General features: G+C 45.4%; 2 protein-coding genes and 1 long non-coding RNA gene across 4 annotated transcripts in view; 2 read left to right on the forward strand and 1 right to left on the reverse strand.

The window, feature by feature from the left end:
• RNF185 (ring finger protein 185) overlaps positions 1–7,716 on the forward strand; it is a 38,277-nt gene extending 30,561 nt beyond the window's left edge. The window contains exons 6-7 of the mRNA XM_058690870.1: positions 2,930–3,047; positions 5,241–7,716. Coding sequence (XP_058546853.1) covers positions 2,930–3,047; positions 5,241–5,338 — 216 coding nt within the window. The 3' untranslated portion in view covers positions 5,339–7,716. The remainder of the gene's footprint in view (positions 1–2,929; positions 3,048–5,240) is intronic.
• LOC131489099 (uncharacterized) lies at positions 4,940–11,858 on the reverse strand. The gene is made up of 3 exons (XR_009250396.1): positions 11,719–11,858; positions 10,775–10,915; positions 4,940–5,632 (listed from the first exon to the last, which is right to left on the reverse strand). It is a non-coding gene; the product is annotated as an uncharacterized LOC131489099 (long non-coding RNA).
• Positions 11,735–17,557, forward strand: part of LIMK2 (LIM domain kinase 2) — a 59,264-nt gene continuing 53,441 nt past the window's right edge. The window contains exon 1 of one of the 2 annotated variants that reach the window (XM_058690860.1): positions 11,735–12,178. In XM_058690860.1, the coding sequence (XP_058546843.1) occupies positions 11,844–12,178 (335 nt within the window). In that variant the 5' untranslated portion in view covers positions 11,735–11,843. The remainder of the gene's footprint in view (positions 12,179–17,557) is intronic. The other variant, XM_058690861.1, reaches the window with a different exon arrangement.

Genomic DNA, 17,557 nt, shown 5'->3' on the forward strand with positions numbered 1-17,557 from the left:
TAAACTTACGGAGTTTATATCAGAGGGGGAGACTTTTAACGATGTATCTTGAGATTTTACATGTAGTAACATTTTATTTAAAGGCTGTTTAGTATTTAGTTGTATGAACTTAACATTATTTGATCCTTTGTTGAACATTGAACTGTTTTCTTTTTTTTATTTTAAAAATACTCTGATGAACTTATATATACACTTTTTAGCAGGTTTGTGGTTATTTTACCAGGACAAATTCATAGAAGAATCACTAGCTCAAAAAATTTGCTCATTTAAATCTGATGTTAGTATTAAAATTTTCAGTTAAGGGGCGCCTGGGTGGCTCAGTCGGTTAAGCGTCCGACTTTCGGCTCAGGTCACGATCTTGCGGTCCGTGAGTTCGAGCCCCGCGTCAGGCTCTGGGCAGATGGCTCAGAGCCTGGAGCCTGTTTCCAATTCTGTGTCTCCCTCTCTCTCTGCCCCTCCCCCGTTCATGCTCTGTCTCTCTCTGTCTCAAAAATAAATAAACGTTAAAAAAAAAAAATTTTTTTTTTTCAGTTAAAATATTAAATGTTATTTTTTTTTTAATTTTAAAAAATGTTTATTTTTGAGAGAGAGAGAGAGAGTGCAGCGGAGGAGGGGCAGAAAGAGAGGGATACACAGAAACCGAAGCAGGTTCCAGGCTCTGAGTGTCAGCACAGAGCCTGACCCGGGGCTCGAACTCCTGAACAGTGGGATCATGACCTGAGCCTGAAGTCAGATGCTTAACGGACTGAGCCACCCAGGCACCCCTAAAGAAATTTTAAAAGCAAAATACTTATCCATACTACCAGAACCCCAAAAAAGTATATTTTTATTTCTCTAGATTAAAATATTAAAAGAAAAATTTTGAGGGGAAATACTTATCTATATCTTGTCCACCTACCAGCATATTGTCCTGAGCATACTTGTGACCATAGTGTTCAGTTTTGTCTGATAATTTGGTCACAAGAGTTTTTCATTTCTCCAAAAGAATTAGGATCATAGGTTGTTGGACATATTGACCTAGCGCTACCCCTTGACTACCATGTAATATCACCTTAACCTTTCCAGGCTCTGTTTCTCAACAGAACTTTGGCTCCTAACCTCAGGAAGCCAGAGGCCCTGGCCTTAATTACTGTGGTGCACACCTCCAGCATATACAAGCACCCACAGCCACCAGTGATGTTTTTTGTCTACTTTGCCCCAAGAACATATACCCACCAAATGTAAGGACTTAGGGGATTGTATAGATGTTGCTAAAAGGGAGGCCAGAAGGTCAGTCCTCGGGATTGCACTCAATGAAGTGGTAGTTCCTGATTAAACAGTTGCACTTTTCTGGGTAAGGCAGCCTCGGTCCCAGGAGCCCTCAGACTCAACCATGCCGGGTCTGAATAGGAGGCATTTCTACACTGAGGAGATGGAAAACTGGTTGTTTTTCTTCTCTGTAGATTTGTTCTCTTAGTTTATCTGCTGTTAGGTTTTATAGGTAGTGCCACCCAGCAAGAAGTTTGGAGCTGGATGCCAGGCTGCTCGGTATGGGATAAGGAACAGCCACTTTCATAACTTGCAAAAGACTCACAAATGAAGGCCAGTGAGCTCTTTGTGGAGAGCAGTTGACCCAGTAAATTTTCTTATTATTTTTTAATCATTTGTTCTAAGGATCTACCCAGGGATGTGGGGGAGGAGAGAAAATTTTTGTAAGATGTGCACAATAATTAAGAGCATGGGTTTTCAGATCATATTGACCTAGTTTCCAGTCTAAACTCTACCCCTTTTACAAGCTGTGCAACCTTGGTCAAGGTAAAAAATGGGTTGCTTATTCACAGTGTTGTAATTCTTACTGAATCTTTTTTTTTTTTAAGGTTTATTTATTCTTGAGAGAGAGAGAGAGACAGAACACAAGCAAGGGAGGGGGAGAGGGAGGGAGACACAGAATCCGAAGCAGGCTCCAGGCTCTGAGCTGTCAGCACAGAGCCTGACGTAGGGCTTGAACTCACAAGCCATGAGATCATGACCTGAGCCAAAGTCATATGCTTAACTGACTGAGCCACCTAGGTGCCCCTTTACTGAGTCTTTTCATATGAAAGATGATGCAGTGTAGAACATGTTATGGGGGGAAAGCTGAGGATAATATGCCAAACTGGTAACAGTGTTTATTCGAGAGAGCATGGCCTTGACATGGTGAATGAAGAGACCTCTGACTTTCTATGTCCACTATTCTTCTAATGTATAAGTTTCTTATAACAAGCATATATACTTTTGTAATCAGAAAAAAAATAAAGTATTTTACATTTTTTAAAATTCTTTGTAAAAATATTAAAAGAAAATTTTGAGGGAAAATACTTACCTGTATCTTGTTCACATACCTACATGTTGTCATGTACTTGTGACCATAGTGTTCAGTTTTGTTTGGTAACTTGGTCACAAGAGCTTTTCTGTTTTGCTGCACTATCAACATAATGGTCTTTAGAGAACATGTATCAAGATTTTGATCATAACCTCCATTGTCGGTTAATTAGGGTTCCACTTTTTTGCTATTACCAATAATGTGGGTGTACGGATTGTTGCCAATTTTGCTATTATAAAGCATGTAGAAAATTTTACTGACTAGTGTGGGATTCTGGGGAAAAAACTGGCGCTCTAAGAACCCTGACTTGCATTAGCAGACTGTTTTACTTTGGACCAGGACCAGGCCTTTCTGGCATTCACAATTCCTTGGCTGGGACTCCTTGAAGGCTAGCGGGGCCAGGGTTCCTTAGGGGAACCTCAAGGTTCCTCTGCCTTGGGGTCTAGATGGGAGGAAAAGATGTCCCTCCCCCTTTGGAAACAGGTGGCAGAGGATAGGGAGGAGAGGCAGGTGCCACCTGCAGGTGACATGTTTGACAGGTGCAGGAGAAATGTATTTGTTCTTCTGAATTGCACTTCTTCCACACAGGGATTTCAAGGATTTGGATTTGGAGATGGTGGCTTCCAGATGTCTTTTGGAATTGGGGCATTTCCCTTTGGGATATTTGCCACAGCATTTAATATAAATGATGGGCGGCCTCCTCCAGGTAAGACCCTATCTCCTTGGTAATCCTGCTTGGAGGCTCCTTGGAATTCATTAGTATGAAGATTACAGATAATTGTCACTGCTTGGAAGTTTAGGCTTTTCAACATGTGAACTCTTTCCAGATTACTGGTAGTCATAATGATATTGCACACCCGTCAAATATTAGGCATGTTTAAAATGTTTGCCATCACAAACCCAGGGGATCCTCACCACAAGCCTGTGTATACCTGTGGGATGGGTGTGCAATTAGCTAGCTCCGTTTCACAAATCAGAAAATGCTCAGTATGTTTCCCAAGACATACTATGTGCCTATAAAATGAAAAAGAATAAAATAATGCCTAGTATACCTAGCTGAAGAAAAGCCTCATCCTGTTCACGTATCCCCCACTTTCACCATTTGGGGGCAGGGAAGAGTGAGGCAACCCACCAGGATTCAGGGCCTCTCTATTCTCTGGCATCTCTGTCCAGCTTCCCTCAGGATACACATGGGGCTGGTCCCAAGTCCCATCCCTTTGATAACTCTTTCTAGGTCTGTTACCTGCCACTACCTTTCTCTTTCCAGCCAGCTTAAAGGTACCAGCTGCATTCCATGTAGAACTAGGCAGCAAGGTGGGTACCCTGTACTTTATCCCAATCTGACACCAGAGCCAAGATCCTTACCATGGAATCTGCAGAGGTGCTGAAGTTGGTTGAATTCTGCTTGTACTTATTGGAGCCTCATTTGCGATGGACTCAGTGTATTTGCAGAAGGAACCAGTGTGTGGTTCCTGGCCAGAAGCTTATGCTCTTAGGGACAGAAACCTACTCCTGGGTCATCCCAGTTTTCCTTGGCCTTTACCCTGATGCTTGGCATATAGCAGGCAATCAGTAAGTCTTTGTTGACTGCCTGCCTGCATGAATCATCAGAGCACCTGTCTGGGGAATAGTATAGCACCAAGAAATCTTGGAATGCCCTTTGTACCTCCTTCACCTCAAAGGTTTCTCCTTCATTTACATATTTTCTCAAAGGAAGGAGACCCCACAGGGCAGGGTGTACCCTTCCCTGAAGGAGGAACAGGGCCCTGTAGAGGCAGTAAGAACCTGCTTGGCAGCTTCCTTCCCTTCTTCCTGGTCCAGGGCTCAACCTGGGTTCCTCAGTTAAAGAGAGCTCTATAGCCAGACTAGACTGATCCAGAGATCACTTTATCCCCATGCTACAATCACAGTTTTCCTTTATCATGTTTGATATGTTTGCCCATCCTGGATTGGTTTTCGTACACTCATTCCCCCAAAGTCTGGACAGGGAGCCCTACATAGCTTTTCTCAAAGCAGGGAGGAGTGGAGGCCCAGTTCTGTCCCTAGTTTGCTGTGTGATAGAAGAGACAAGCCATTTTGCCTTGTCTGGGCCCTAGTTCTATCCTCTAGAAAAGGAAGGCACTCTGTGTGGGGCTAAGACCCCTCCATGCTCAACAGTGCCAGAATCTAGAGACTCTGTGACTCAAGGCAGCATGCAGAGAAGCTGAGAGCATGACTGGGGCTCTGCCACTAACTTGTGAACTTTGTGATCTTGGGCAGGTCACCTCATACCTGTGCTTCAGTTTCTACTTACACAAAATGGGAATAATAATACCCAGCAAGGGGGCGCCTGGGTGGCGCAGTCGGTTAAGCGTCCGACTTCAGCCAGGTCACGATCTCGCGGTCCGTGAGTTCGAGCCCCGCGTCAGGCTCTGGGCTGATGGCTCGGAGCCTGGAGCCTGTTTCCGATTCTGTGTCTCCCTCTCTCTCTGCCCCTCCCCCGTTCATGCTCTGTCTCTCTCTGTCCCAAAAATAAATAAAAAACGTTGAAAAAAATTAAAAAAAAAAAAAATAATAATACCCAGCAAGGTTTGTGTACAAAACACTTAGCACACAGAAGAGGCTTAACAGCAGCTTTTCTTTTATTATTTCCTCCAAGAGCTTCCTGTTTTATGTACATCTGCAGACCATACTCTCTTAGGATAAATTGGAGACCTTGTCCTCATTGTTATATTATTCCACATATCTTCATAATTCAAGTTTTGTTTTGCCTGATGTTATTTGGGGTTTGGAAATCTTTTTAGTGTGCAGAGTTCTGTTCTAAAGAGATGAAGATTGATGTTCTCAATTCTGGCCCAGACAAGCAGTGCGCACAGCTGCAGTGTTCTGACAGCCTCTCTTCTCCCTCCTTTCTCTCCAGCTGTCCCTGGAACACCCCAGTATGTGGATGAGCAGTTCCTATCACGCCTCTTCCTGTTTGTGGCCCTGGTGATCATGTTCTGGCTGTTGATTGCCTAATGCTGGGTCCCAGCCTATATCCATGGCAGGGCCTCTGGACTGGTGACATGCCACACCCACTCTCGATGTTTGGCTCCCTGGCTAATCCTGACCCCTGGAATCGGCGGGGTCAGTAACACATCAAGGAGTTTTGCTTCTCCATCATAGCTTTGGGACTCAAGACCTGTTGTCAAGGACTCTGGAGTATGGCCACTGCTGTAAACACCCTGCTGTAACCTCAGTCTTTGGCATTGAGTCGTCTCTCATGAGTTACACCATGAAGTCCTGTTCCAACCAGCTTAGCAGGTCCTGACTCTGCACAGGGAAGAGGCAGGAAAAGAGAAATTGTCAGTACAATTTCACCTGAATTTAATATTACAAAAACAAAGGGATGAACCAAATAGAAACTTTCTTTCATCTCTTTAAATACCCCTTGGTAAGTGGCTTCCAAAATCAGTGGGACTCCCCATATAATGAGGCTCCAGATCCCAGTGCTACTATGTTCTATTTCCTCCTCCTCCTTAGCAGAAATGCAAGAAATTGCTGTCCTATAAAGATCATAATTGCAGCATCTAAAGCTGGAGTCACTTCATGAATTCACCAGAGAGCCAAAGATCTTTTATTGGCTCTGGGCCATGCTCAGTCTCTGGCTCCAGAGAGTGGCTTGAATGACCTCCTGGTTTCCTGGTGTGTATTATCCCCAGAGACATGTGGTTTCACTCACAGATTTCCCATCCTCTCTCCCCCCAAAAATACGTGCATCTGCGCCTCTCTGCCAGAGGACACACAGCCGAGACTGCTGCTGAAGCCAGGACTGCGCATTAGGAAAGACCTGCCATTGGGACTCTGATGGGATTTGGAGCTCTGATGTAGGAACTGAACAAGCAGCCCTTTCCCCAAGCCTACAAACGCTCCAAGTGCGTCCTCTCAGACCCACCCAACGGGAACTGGGGGCTTTGTCAAGTCAGCGCATGTTGAAGACCATCTTCCCCAGAAGCCAAATTGTCCTTTATGAAGAAGCAGGAGTGGGGAGATCCGCATATGACCCTGATTTGGGTATCGCTTGGTGGATACCCCTGAAAACTCCTTGTATGTGTACTAAAACCAGGGAATCATGCAACTGTGGAGCAGGCAACCCTTGATGATTTTTAATGCCAGACAGCAGGGCCTAGAAAGCCTCAGCACGATGACATGGTGTGGTTTTCCCCAGGAAATTTCCAGGGGAGTCATTTTCCCAAGCCCTTGACTTGTTTTTCTAGTTCACAAACTTTTTCCTCAGAATCTGATTGAGGGAGTGGTTCCAGGCAGGAGGACAGTTCACTTGTGGAATGGTTCTCACTCTCCTGGTCAGGCCTTTTCCTAGAAACTCAGCCTCTTCCAGGAGATCCCAGGGGTCGTGGAAGATGGACGTCCTCTGGGGGCCTCTCTGTCACTTTACCAGTCCACATTGCACCTGGCTCACCCCTAGCCATAGCCAATAAGTGGTAGAAAGCCCCACCTAGTGCTTTTTTCCAGCTGTGGCTCTGCATAGCATGTGGAAACCAAGACCTTGAGGAAGACAGGGGAAGTCCTCCTCTCCTGTCCACAGCCCCCACCCCTTCCCTTCTGTACCTGTCAATGCCAGAGTTCAGTGTTTAATCAGACAAAACATTAAGTGTTGAAAAGGTGGTTCATTTGCCGAATCCATTTGGTAGGACTAAGCTACCAGCTTTACGGTGTCCCTGATGGATTTTAGACATTCTTGGGACACCCACTCAAGAGTGCTCTTTTTATCACCTCCTGGAAATCCCAAAAGTCAGAGGGACCCCAACCTCTCAGCACAGGTGAATTGGTGAGATTGCTCAGTGCAGTAGCCCCACCTAGTGGTGAGAGAGAGGACTTCAGATAGATGGGCCCAACAGAAATGGGTTTCGAGAAGAAAAGTTAAAAAAGGGTTGTGGGTAGGAAGACAAATTATTGGGACTCTTTGACGAAGTAGAGTGAGCCCAGGAGAACTTCACCAGCAAAGGCATCCCAGGAACCTGTGAGCAAAGCCAGGTTGGCCATGTACCCTTTGATTTTGAACCTTCTAGGCCCCCCACTCACGCTCTACTGGGAGCTGGGGCAGGAGAGCCAACTTGGGACTGCTGGCTCAGCCCCAACAGGAAACCCCCTTCCCACCACCCCTCTGCAGGCTCACCACCTTGCCCCTCTGCCAAGGCAGTTTTCGTTTCTTTTGTGTGTTTTCTATGTTGGCGTCCAGCCCGCCCCCCCCACCCCTGCCCCCTTTGTGGATTAGGACCAGGTCCCGACCGCAGTCAGAAAATGACACCATGTAAAGTGGCACATCTTGACCAGTCACTAATTTTCACTGTTGTGAAAGTGATTTGATTTAGAATTAAACAAATGGTTTTACATTACTGTGAGCTGTGGACTTGTCTGTGTAATTGGGGGGGGGGGGGGAGCGTGAATGGGTTGGGGAGTAATCACACTGATTTGGCCTCTGGGAAACACTTCTGCATACGTGGGAATGTCACAATGAGGAGCAGTCTTCAGGCAGCCATCGATCATTAGGGATGAGAAGCACAGGCTAGAGGACTGGCTGCATATACAGTCCTACCCAAGATGTAACCTGACAGCCCCAGTCCTGACAAGTGTATGGAATTCCTAAGCTTAAGGCTACCACAATGGAGCTTAGCTTGTGGACAATCAGAAACTTGAGGACAATCACAGGTTATTCACATGCTCTGCAACAGGGCAGATGGGACCCTGGCCAAGCCCTCTACCTGGAGCAGTGGATGTACAGCTCCCTAAGGTTCCTCAGTAGCAGAGTATGAGATGGAAGATAGGTTACAAACCTGGCCTCGCCTCAGGCTCCACCCACCCCACCCCCCCCACCCCCACACACACACACTAGAGCTACAAGGTCGTCCCTCTGAAAAGGTCTCTTTTCTCCCTCTCTTCCACTTTGACCTAAGGCTTTAATCAAGTTGAACAGCACTAAGATATGATAGGAAATGCAAAGATCAGGGATCTCCCAAGAACTCATAAGCCCAATAAGAGATGGAAAACAAAACATGCACTGAAGTAGAATAGGACAGTAAAGCCTCTACATACCTATGACCCAACCCCAATAACCATCAATTCCTGTCCAATCCTGTTTTGTCCCCACCCTCATACTGCTCCCTTTCTCTTGCCTGGACTATTTTGAAGCAAATCCTAGTCCTATGCCATCTATTAAGTATTTCAAATATGCATCTCAAGGATTTTCAAAAACAACCAAAATACTATTTTATGTACCTGAAAAAATTAACAATAATTCCTTAATGTCATCATATATCCAATCATTGATCAAATTTTCCTAGTTGTCTCAACTTTTTTGTTCAGTTTGCTTGCATTAAGATCCAAATCAGATCCATACCTTGCTAGTGGAGGTCTCCTAAGTCTCTTATTACATCCATAGGTTCCTCTTTTCTTCTGCAGTTTACATGTTTTTTTTAATTTAATGTTTATCTTTGAAAGCGAGACAGTGCAAGTGGGGGAGGAGCAGAGAGAGCGGGAAACATAGAATCTGAAGCAGGCTCCAGGCTCTGAGTTGTCAACACAGAGCCCAACACAGGGCTGAAGCCCATGAACTGTGAGATCATGACCTGAGATCATGACCTGAGCTGAAGTCGGATACTTAACCAACTGAACCACCCAGGCACCCCGCAGTTTATCTGTCATTTGTCCTATTGAGTTTCCCACAGCTTCAGTTTTGCTATATGCATCACTGTGGTGTTAATAAGCTCCTCTTACTCTTGTATTTCCTGTAAATTGTTAAATCCAGAAGCTTGACCAGGTTCAGGCTTGAGTATTTAGTAAGACTATGTCATAAATGGTACTATATACCTCTTGTTGCATCATTTCACGAGGCACATGATGCCTGGCAGTCCCTTTTTGTGATGTTAGCAGCCCTTACTGATCATTGTCTAAAACAGGACTTTCTGCCATGATGGAGATGTTCTCTATCTGGACTGTCCAACACAGTAACCACTAGGCACATGTGGCTAGCAAGTACATGAAATGTGGCTAGTGGACTGAGGAACTTAATTTTAAGTTCTATTTCATTTTAACTGACATAGCCACATGTGCTAATGGCTATTGTATCAGTGCAGATTTAGATTAGTTCACAGGGTTTGCAAAATGATATAATTGAAGATAATGTGGTAAGCATTTAGAAACAAGAATAGGGTAGAATAGGTAGAAAGGGGCAACAAAATTACAAAGAACACGGAGGGAAATGGTAGAGTGGTACAAGGGCAGAATGTATTCTGGAAAAACAGTTCTGGAGTGAAGGGAGTAGGAGAAAAGCCTGCAAAGTGAGATGTAGTTCACTCATGAGGGCCTGGTTTAGCCTTTGTTTTGTTGGCAACAGGGAGCTATTGAAGGTTTTTGAGCAGACACATAATTCTGGAGGATTAATCAGTTGCTCTTGGATGGGACTGATTCTAGGAGTGGAGAGACTAGAGGCCAAAGACAGGCTCAATTTGATGAAAGTATAGGTGACAATCGGAAGGTGTAGCTGGGAATCAGTAGACCCGTTCCCTCAGGATGGCAGAGTCAGAACCTTCAGGTGTTTTTCAGTGTCCAGGTTCCCATTTCTATAGGTCCAAAGAGTGATTGTCAGTCAGCAGGATCTGGCCTTAGGGACTGACCAAACTATGGTGGGGTAATCAAAGTGTGAACGGGTGACTTGGGTGCTAGAAACTCACATCTTCTCCCTACCCAGGATTTTCTGTCTTCCAGAAATCCCCCTGGAGTTCACAAGTGATCTTGGAATATTCTTTGGGCCTATACTGGAAAGATATCTTTTGGTTATACATTTCTACAGATTGCTATTTTCTTTCTTTACATTTCAATTTGCATTTCTCAAGAGTTACCTAAACTTCCCTGGAAGGAACTTGGGGGAGTTGGTTATCCCCCTACTCCCTGCTAGTGAACACCATGAGGCTGGAGGTGGGAAAGAAGTGGAAAGAGAGAGGATAAGGAGGGAGAAAAGACAGACCTGGGCGCCTTGCCGTGGGGCTGAGGGAGAGGGAAGACAAACAGGGGTCTTGGTTCCAAAGCTTCCAGTGCCTGTGTGCCTGGCAAAATACAGCATTACCTCTTTGCATGTGTAGGGTGAATAAAATCCCTGCTCCCTTTTTGCCTACCATGAGGTGGCTTGTCAGAGTCCCCTGGATCCCTGCCACTTTAATTCAACACACAATCCTGTAGTTGCTATAATCAGACCAGAAATTCTTCAGAAACTGTAAAGCCAACCGCTGGAGGGCTCCCAGGAATTACCGGAAGTCAGGCACATCCCCTCCCCCACCCCCTCAGCACTTTCTCTATACTCAGGATTTCAGGAGCCACCTGCCACACCCAGAGGAGAAACGTCTGACCTGCTTCCTATTTGGATTACACAGGTCAGGAAGAAAAGAGAATTTTGCCCACCTTTGCTTATTGGAGTGCTGGAGCCAGACAGCAGCAGAGTTGAACTTTGTCTTTAGCGGGGGTGTCATGATCCATTTCCTTGGACCCCATTCCTGCCTCTTCCTGGTCATTTGGACACTTTTCCCATGACCTAAATCCAGTCTAAGGAAATGACAGTCGCCAAACACGCATCACAGGAGAATCAGATGGGAAGGACTGCAGGGTCCTGCTGATGCAGCCCACCCTTTGTCACATGGAGGACCCCAATTCCCTCCCAAACCCAGTGAAAGAAAGTGGTTCTCAAGGCCCCTCAGCCAGCTAGCAGCTGCCAGGAACCAGCCTGCTGTTCTAACTCCTTGTCCAGGGCTCTCTCCTCCACAAAGAAGAGCCAGCAGAGCAAATCCAGTCTACAAGTGTGTTCCTTTTAGTCTACATGGCATTTTTAGAATTTCTGAATATTACCAACATTTTAAAAAGTGGGAAAATTCACCTAAATACCTGGAGTTTGGGCTTGTCTTGAAAATTTGGAAGATCTGGTGTGCTGCATTTATTTATATACCTGTTTGGCCCCGATAAGAATCTGCCCCTAGAATGCTGGTTGCACCACCTTCACACCATGTTTGACCTAGAGATTATCTACTAGGTGCCAGCTTACTCACAGTGGGAGCAGATAAGTGGCTTCTTTGAGCTGGAAGCCTAAGAAAAGTCCACTCTAAATCCCCAAAGTTATTTGTGGAGTAACTTCTCCATATTCATATTCCTTTTTTTTTTTTTTTTAAGATTTTTATTTTTAAGCAATCTCTACACCCAACACGGAGCTCGAATTTACAACCCCAAGATCAAGAATGGAATGCTCTAATGACCGAGCCAGACAGGCGCCCCTCCATATTCATATTCTTGGTCCTAAACACTCTACTAGAAAGAGCTTTTGCCTGGGAGTTAGGCGACCTGGGTTCCCATCTCACCTCTGCTCCTAGTGAGCTGAGCCATTTTGAGGTAATAGAACTTCTTTCCTCGGGTCCTCAGCTGCCCCCATCTGTAAAATGGGCTGAGGATCTCCTGTTGAGACCTCCCAGGAGTCCCGGGGACTATGCTGACAAACCACCTCACGGCCGCGGACAATCACCCTTACCAGCCCAGGCACTCAACAAAAGGCGTCGCTCTCTCTGGGAGGCACCAGGGCCCCGACAGAGCCCGAGTCAGGGGGAGTGGCCTGGCGTCAGCGGGGCGGGGCGTCGGCGGGCGGGCCCCCGTGCCAGGTGCGGTTTGGTCCTCCCCGGGCGCCGTAGGCGGTGCATCCAGCTTGCGCCGGGGGGCCGCGGTCCTCCCGCGCCTGAGGCGGCTGCGAGAGTTGAGAGGAGTTGCTGTAGTCCCCACCACCTCCTCCCCATTTCCGCGTCCCCGGAACCATGGCCGCGCAGTCGGGTAAGGAAGGGCCGCGCCGTTCTGTTCCGCCGTTATCTCGGAAGCCCGGGCCCAGGACGCCTGAAGGGAGCTGGTAGCTCCCTTCGGGAGTTTCGGGCTGAGTGGACCCGCATGGACCCCGGCACTTTAGCAGGAGAACTGGGGAAGTGAGCACAACGCTCCCCGAGGACTCGGAGGTTGTGGGGCTTCGGGAATTGGGGGGCCGAAGACAGAAGGATGAGAGGGATATGCGGGTTGGGCTGCTGAGGGTTGAGGTCCCTCGAGGAAGGGATGCTGGGCTCTGTGAGGGAACCAGCTTTTTTTTGTGAATCTGGCGGCAGCAGGTCCCCAAATGAAAACTTTCTAAGGGGGCGCCTGGGTGGCGCAGTCGGTTAAGCCTCCGACTCTGGGTTTTGGCTCAAGTCATGTTCTCACGGTTGGGGAGTTTGAGCCCCGCATTGAGCTCTGCGCTGACTGTGCCGAGCCTGCTCGGGATTCATATTCTTCTCTCTCTCTCTCTCTCTCTCTCTCTCTCTCTGTCTCTCTCTCTGTCTCTCTCACTCAAAATAAATAAATCAAAAACTTAAAAAAAAAATAAAATTCTTTCTAAGAAAGCTGGGGCCTGAGTTCTCTTCGAGTGAGGGCTTTGTGGAATATGGAGAGTAAGGAAGGGATTCTCAGGGTTTGGGCCAGTTATATGGGGATGGAGAGTTACCCTGGGTTCTGGGTTTTCTGTGGGAAATGAGGATAGTTGTGACTTCTGACCGGATCCAGGGCGTCTCACGGGTATCTTGGTGCCTGTGATCTTAGGCAGGTCTTAGGGCTCTTTGCAGGAAGCTGGGAGTGTGGGCTCCCTTGGGGTTTAGGACACGGATTAGGGGTTAGGGAGAGAGTGAAGCATTCTTCCTGGGGAAGGTAGGCCACTTCGGGTTCTGGACCCTCCATGGGAGCTGGGTCTTCCCTTGGCCTCTCTGAGACAGGAGAAGAATGTGGCCAAACGCCTCTTAGAGCGAAGAGTTGTCCAAAGGTAAAGGGTAGCTTCAGAGTTAGATTAGCTGAGCCTACAGTCCCCTCTCGGTCACCTCACGCACTACCCTGCAGCTTCCTGCCCTCCTGGCCTGTCCCCCTGCACTAGGACTTTCTGTTGCCTCTGTTTCCCAGCCACCTGTGTGGGAGGCCCAGCCTCTAGGTCGACCAGGGTCAGCATCCAGAAGCTTTCTAGAGGTGACAGAAGGGAATGGTGGAGGGAGGGAGGCTGTCTTGGATATCTGCCCCCATTTCCTGGCTTTCAGCCTGTGGACAGTCACTTCCTCCATCCTGAATACAAGGACCAGGCCACCAATGGGTCATTTCCTTACCATGGAAGCTTGGGATTTTTCTCTTCATTCTGGATAATAGGCTTCTGGAGAAGACTAGGAGTAAAAATGTTCTCTGTCCCTTTCTCTCTGATTTTTTTTTTTTAAGCTTCCAGAGTTTTTCAGTTCAAATAATTTCCAGTGACTTTTTTTCTAACCTCCATGTATGTCAGTTACCTGTCTCGAACCTTGATTCTCAGAAACTTGTAAAAGATCTTAGAGTGCAATAAGTGTTTATTAGATTTCTCTGAGTGAACCAAAAAGCTTTGTAGAGGCATTAAAGTGTCTAGGTGTATTAGTTTAGACATTTGTCCATAAGAATATCTGTGGGATACTTTTGTGCTTATGCAAGCACTGAGTAGTATAATGAACAAAATGGATACAGTCCTTGCCTTTGTGGTGGATACAGCCTTAGAGACGGATAGTAAATAATTGAGGTAATAATAGAAATAAATGCTATAATAGTTTGAGATAAACAGTGGAAGTAAGTGCTGTAAGAGTACACCACGGGTGAGGAGAGTGGCAAGAAGACACTTTTCTTTTAAAAAGCAAGTTTATGCTGATCCTTGAGAATAAGTAGAGAGTAAGTCCAGCAAAGAAAGGGCAAAGAACATTCCAGGTAGATGGAGCAGCATTAAAAGGTGCCTATGAAGAGCTGTGAGTAGGCCAATATGCCTTTTTTTATGGATGGGGAGACTAAGGCTCAGAAATGACTTGTTCAAGGTTGTACGGCCAAGTAAATGGCAGTGATCAGAATTCATATTTTCCAACTTCAAATTCAGTGCTTTGTCCTCTCACAAACACCAGAATTCTTTATTATCACAAACATTAGAATGAGATTATCCTGTGGAGTCAGAAGGAAGTGGGGCTTAAACTTTTACTTGTTCTGTCCGAACTGTTCCAAGACAACTCAGATTCCTGTGTAACGGGAGAATCAACAACAAAGAAACCAAATATTTACTGAGTACTGTGATGTCTAAGGCACTGGGCTGGGCCAAGTTTTACCTCTTATAAATTTTAACAGATGCTAGAGCCAGGAGAGACTTGATAATGTTACTCTCCTTGTTTCATGTATGAAGAAACTGAGGCCCAGGGGGAAAAATGGATTTGTCTAGGGTCACTCAACTAATGGTAGAGTCAGGACTAAACTAGGATTTCTCCTCCAGTGCTCTTTCCAATTTTCCAGGCTACTTGAGACATAGCACATAATAAGTCCTTAATAAATATTTGTAGAAATGGATAATATGTGGTTTGTGCCTTTGAGAAATTCACTGTCAGTTGAGAGTAATTAAGAAAAAAATGGGCAAATCAGGACAAATTTTTAGAAGGCCTGTGTGTGATAACATTATGGAATTTAAAAGATGTTGGAGAACTCTATTCATGCATCCATTCCACAAATATATATTGAATTCATATTATGTGCCAAGCACTTCTAGGCCCTGGGGGAAACAACAGGAAACAAAACAGACCAAATCCCTTCCCTAACAGTATATGTATATGTTCTTTTTTTTTTTTTTTTTTTTTAGTATTTATTTATTTTGGGGAGAGCGCAAGTGGTGGAGGGGCAGAGAGAGAGGTGGACAGAGGATCTGAAGTGGGCTCTGCGCTGACCGGCTGACAGCAGCAAGCCCAATGTGGGGGTCTAAATCACTAATGGAACTGTGAGATCACAACCTGAGCCAAAGTGGGACACTCAACTAACTAAGCCATCAACGTACCCCTCAGAGTGTGTATTCTGATGGAAGAGATAGACAGTATGTAAATATTATGAATATCAAACATCAGGGATAAATCCTCTGAAGAGAAATAAAGTAGGATAAAGTCATAGGAACAGTTGGAGGTCAGGGAAGGGTAGCCTCCCTGATTAATGACATCAAAGCAGAGAAATGAAGGAAGGGAATAAGCCATTTGGATATCTGAGGGAAGAACATTTCAGGTGTCGGGAATAGAAGGGAATGAGCAAAGGCCCTGAGCCCGGAATGTACTTGGCATGTTTGAACAACAGCAAGGTGTCCAGGGTGGCTACCAGATTTGGTCAGGAGATACTTCTAGGAGGTAAAATTTGAGAAGTCTTGGGTAGATTAAAAGTGGTGGGGGTGAGGGTGCAGTATGATATCCTGGTAGGGAAGAAACTGGAAGTAGGAAGCATAGCTGGGCAAGTTTCAAGATTCTCAAAAGGGATGGTGAATTGATATGGGTGATAGAGGCAAGAATGGAGAAATGGGGCAGTTACAGGAAGTGAAAGATAAAGCTGAGAGGGTAGGTAAAGCCAGACTGCGGAGGGTTTAATGCTAGATTTGTGGAATTTTTCAGACTACAGTAGAGACCATAGGTTTAGAGGCAGAGAACATGATGATGTGTGTATTTTGTGTGTATCAATTTGGCATTGGTGGGCATGATAGATTGGACAAGAGTAAGGAAGGCCCCAATCTGGGGGTGATACAGTGGGCCCTGAGGTGGAGTGTTAGTGATAGGAATGGAGAAGAGGGCATTGACCACAGGAATTACCTGCAACCTGGAAAGGCTAGGGTTCAGGGGCATATTAGGAACAGATGCAGGATCAGTTTGTGTGTATGCAGGATCAGTTTGGCATTTCAGTGAGAGGACCTAGAGCTCTAGCATTCTCTTACAAGCCTATCTTCCTTCTCACGGTTGACTTTGTTTATATAGTAGCAAGAATTAGACTCTTTTACCTATTAATCTATACCCAACAGTAGCTAGAACATGAAACCATTGCCGAGTTCTCTTAGAATATACTTTGATCATCCACCCTGGCATTCTATGTCAAGTCTTTCTGCCTGTAATTTCCTTTTCCTAGGGAAGAAAATCTAAATATAAAGACATAGACTTTGGAGTTAGCAGACCTGTGGTCTAAACTCAGATCTAATACTTGTTAATTGAGCATTTCAATTTTCTCTTCATAAAATGGGAACAATAATAATCCTTCAATACTAGTCTTCATCTTATAGGATCTTTATATTTGATTAGTTCATGTTTGCATAGTGCTTAGAACACCACCAGGCACATTGTAAGGACTCAAAGTAGTTAATTTTTTTCCCTCTATCTTTGACAATGAGTAGAGAACTACTGTTTGGGAATGTATTAATTGGTTAACCAGTTCTCTGATAAGAAAATGCCTATTCATTCACAGCTAAGTAGACTTATGTTTGGAAGTGAGAACCTGAGTGCTGGAAAGCCACAGGAACCATCTGTCTCACTTGTTTCTCTACCAAGTATCCTATTACCCTACTAAGTTTGCCCTGCTCCCAGCAACTGGTTTGTCCCTCTCTGACGTGTTATTTCTGTACATATCCCCTTGTCTCTGTCACCTGCATGAGTACTCACCAAGGGCCCCAGAAGTTCATGACATAGTCTTTGTCTTGCACATGGGCACGTAGAAAAAATTTGCTGAATTTGTTTTGAAAATGTTCCCTTCAGATTTTAGAGGTTAGTGTAATTCAACTCAACCTTTTCCCTTGCCAACCCCCTAGATATACATGAAAGAAAGAAGAAAAGCTTTCAGTTGCCAACCAAGTGTCAGGCACTGCAGGAAGTATTTTCACATATATTTAGTTATTTCTCTTAATCCTCTTGGGAATCCTATAAGGTATAGATGGTTATTCTCTTTTTATTTTATTTATTTTTTTTAAATTTTTTTAACGTTTATTTATTTTTGAGACAGAGAGGGACAGAGCATGAACAGGGGAGGGGCAGAGAGAGAGGAAGACACAGAATCTGAAATGGGCTCCAGGCTCTGAGCTGTCAGCACAGAGCCTGACGCGGGGCTCAAACTCACGGACCGTGAGATCATGACCTGAGCTGAAGTCGGACGCTTAACTGACTGAGCCACCCAGGTGCCCCGGTTATTCTCTTTTTAAAGATTAAGGGAGACAAACTCAGAGAGGTTAAATAATTTGCCCAAGGACACAGAACCAGGTTTCACACCTAGGTTACTCCAGCTCTTCTGGTTGACCCTTACTACTAAAGGGCAGATGGAAACAACAGCAAAAATCAACCTTCTGAGATGTCTGTGTATGTGCCTTAA

The sequence above is a fragment of the Neofelis nebulosa genome, chromosome 11, assembly GCF_028018385.1.
Source record: "Neofelis nebulosa isolate mNeoNeb1 chromosome 11, mNeoNeb1.pri, whole genome shotgun sequence".
NCBI classification, from domain to species: domain Eukaryota; kingdom Metazoa; phylum Chordata; class Mammalia; order Carnivora; family Felidae; genus Neofelis; species Neofelis nebulosa.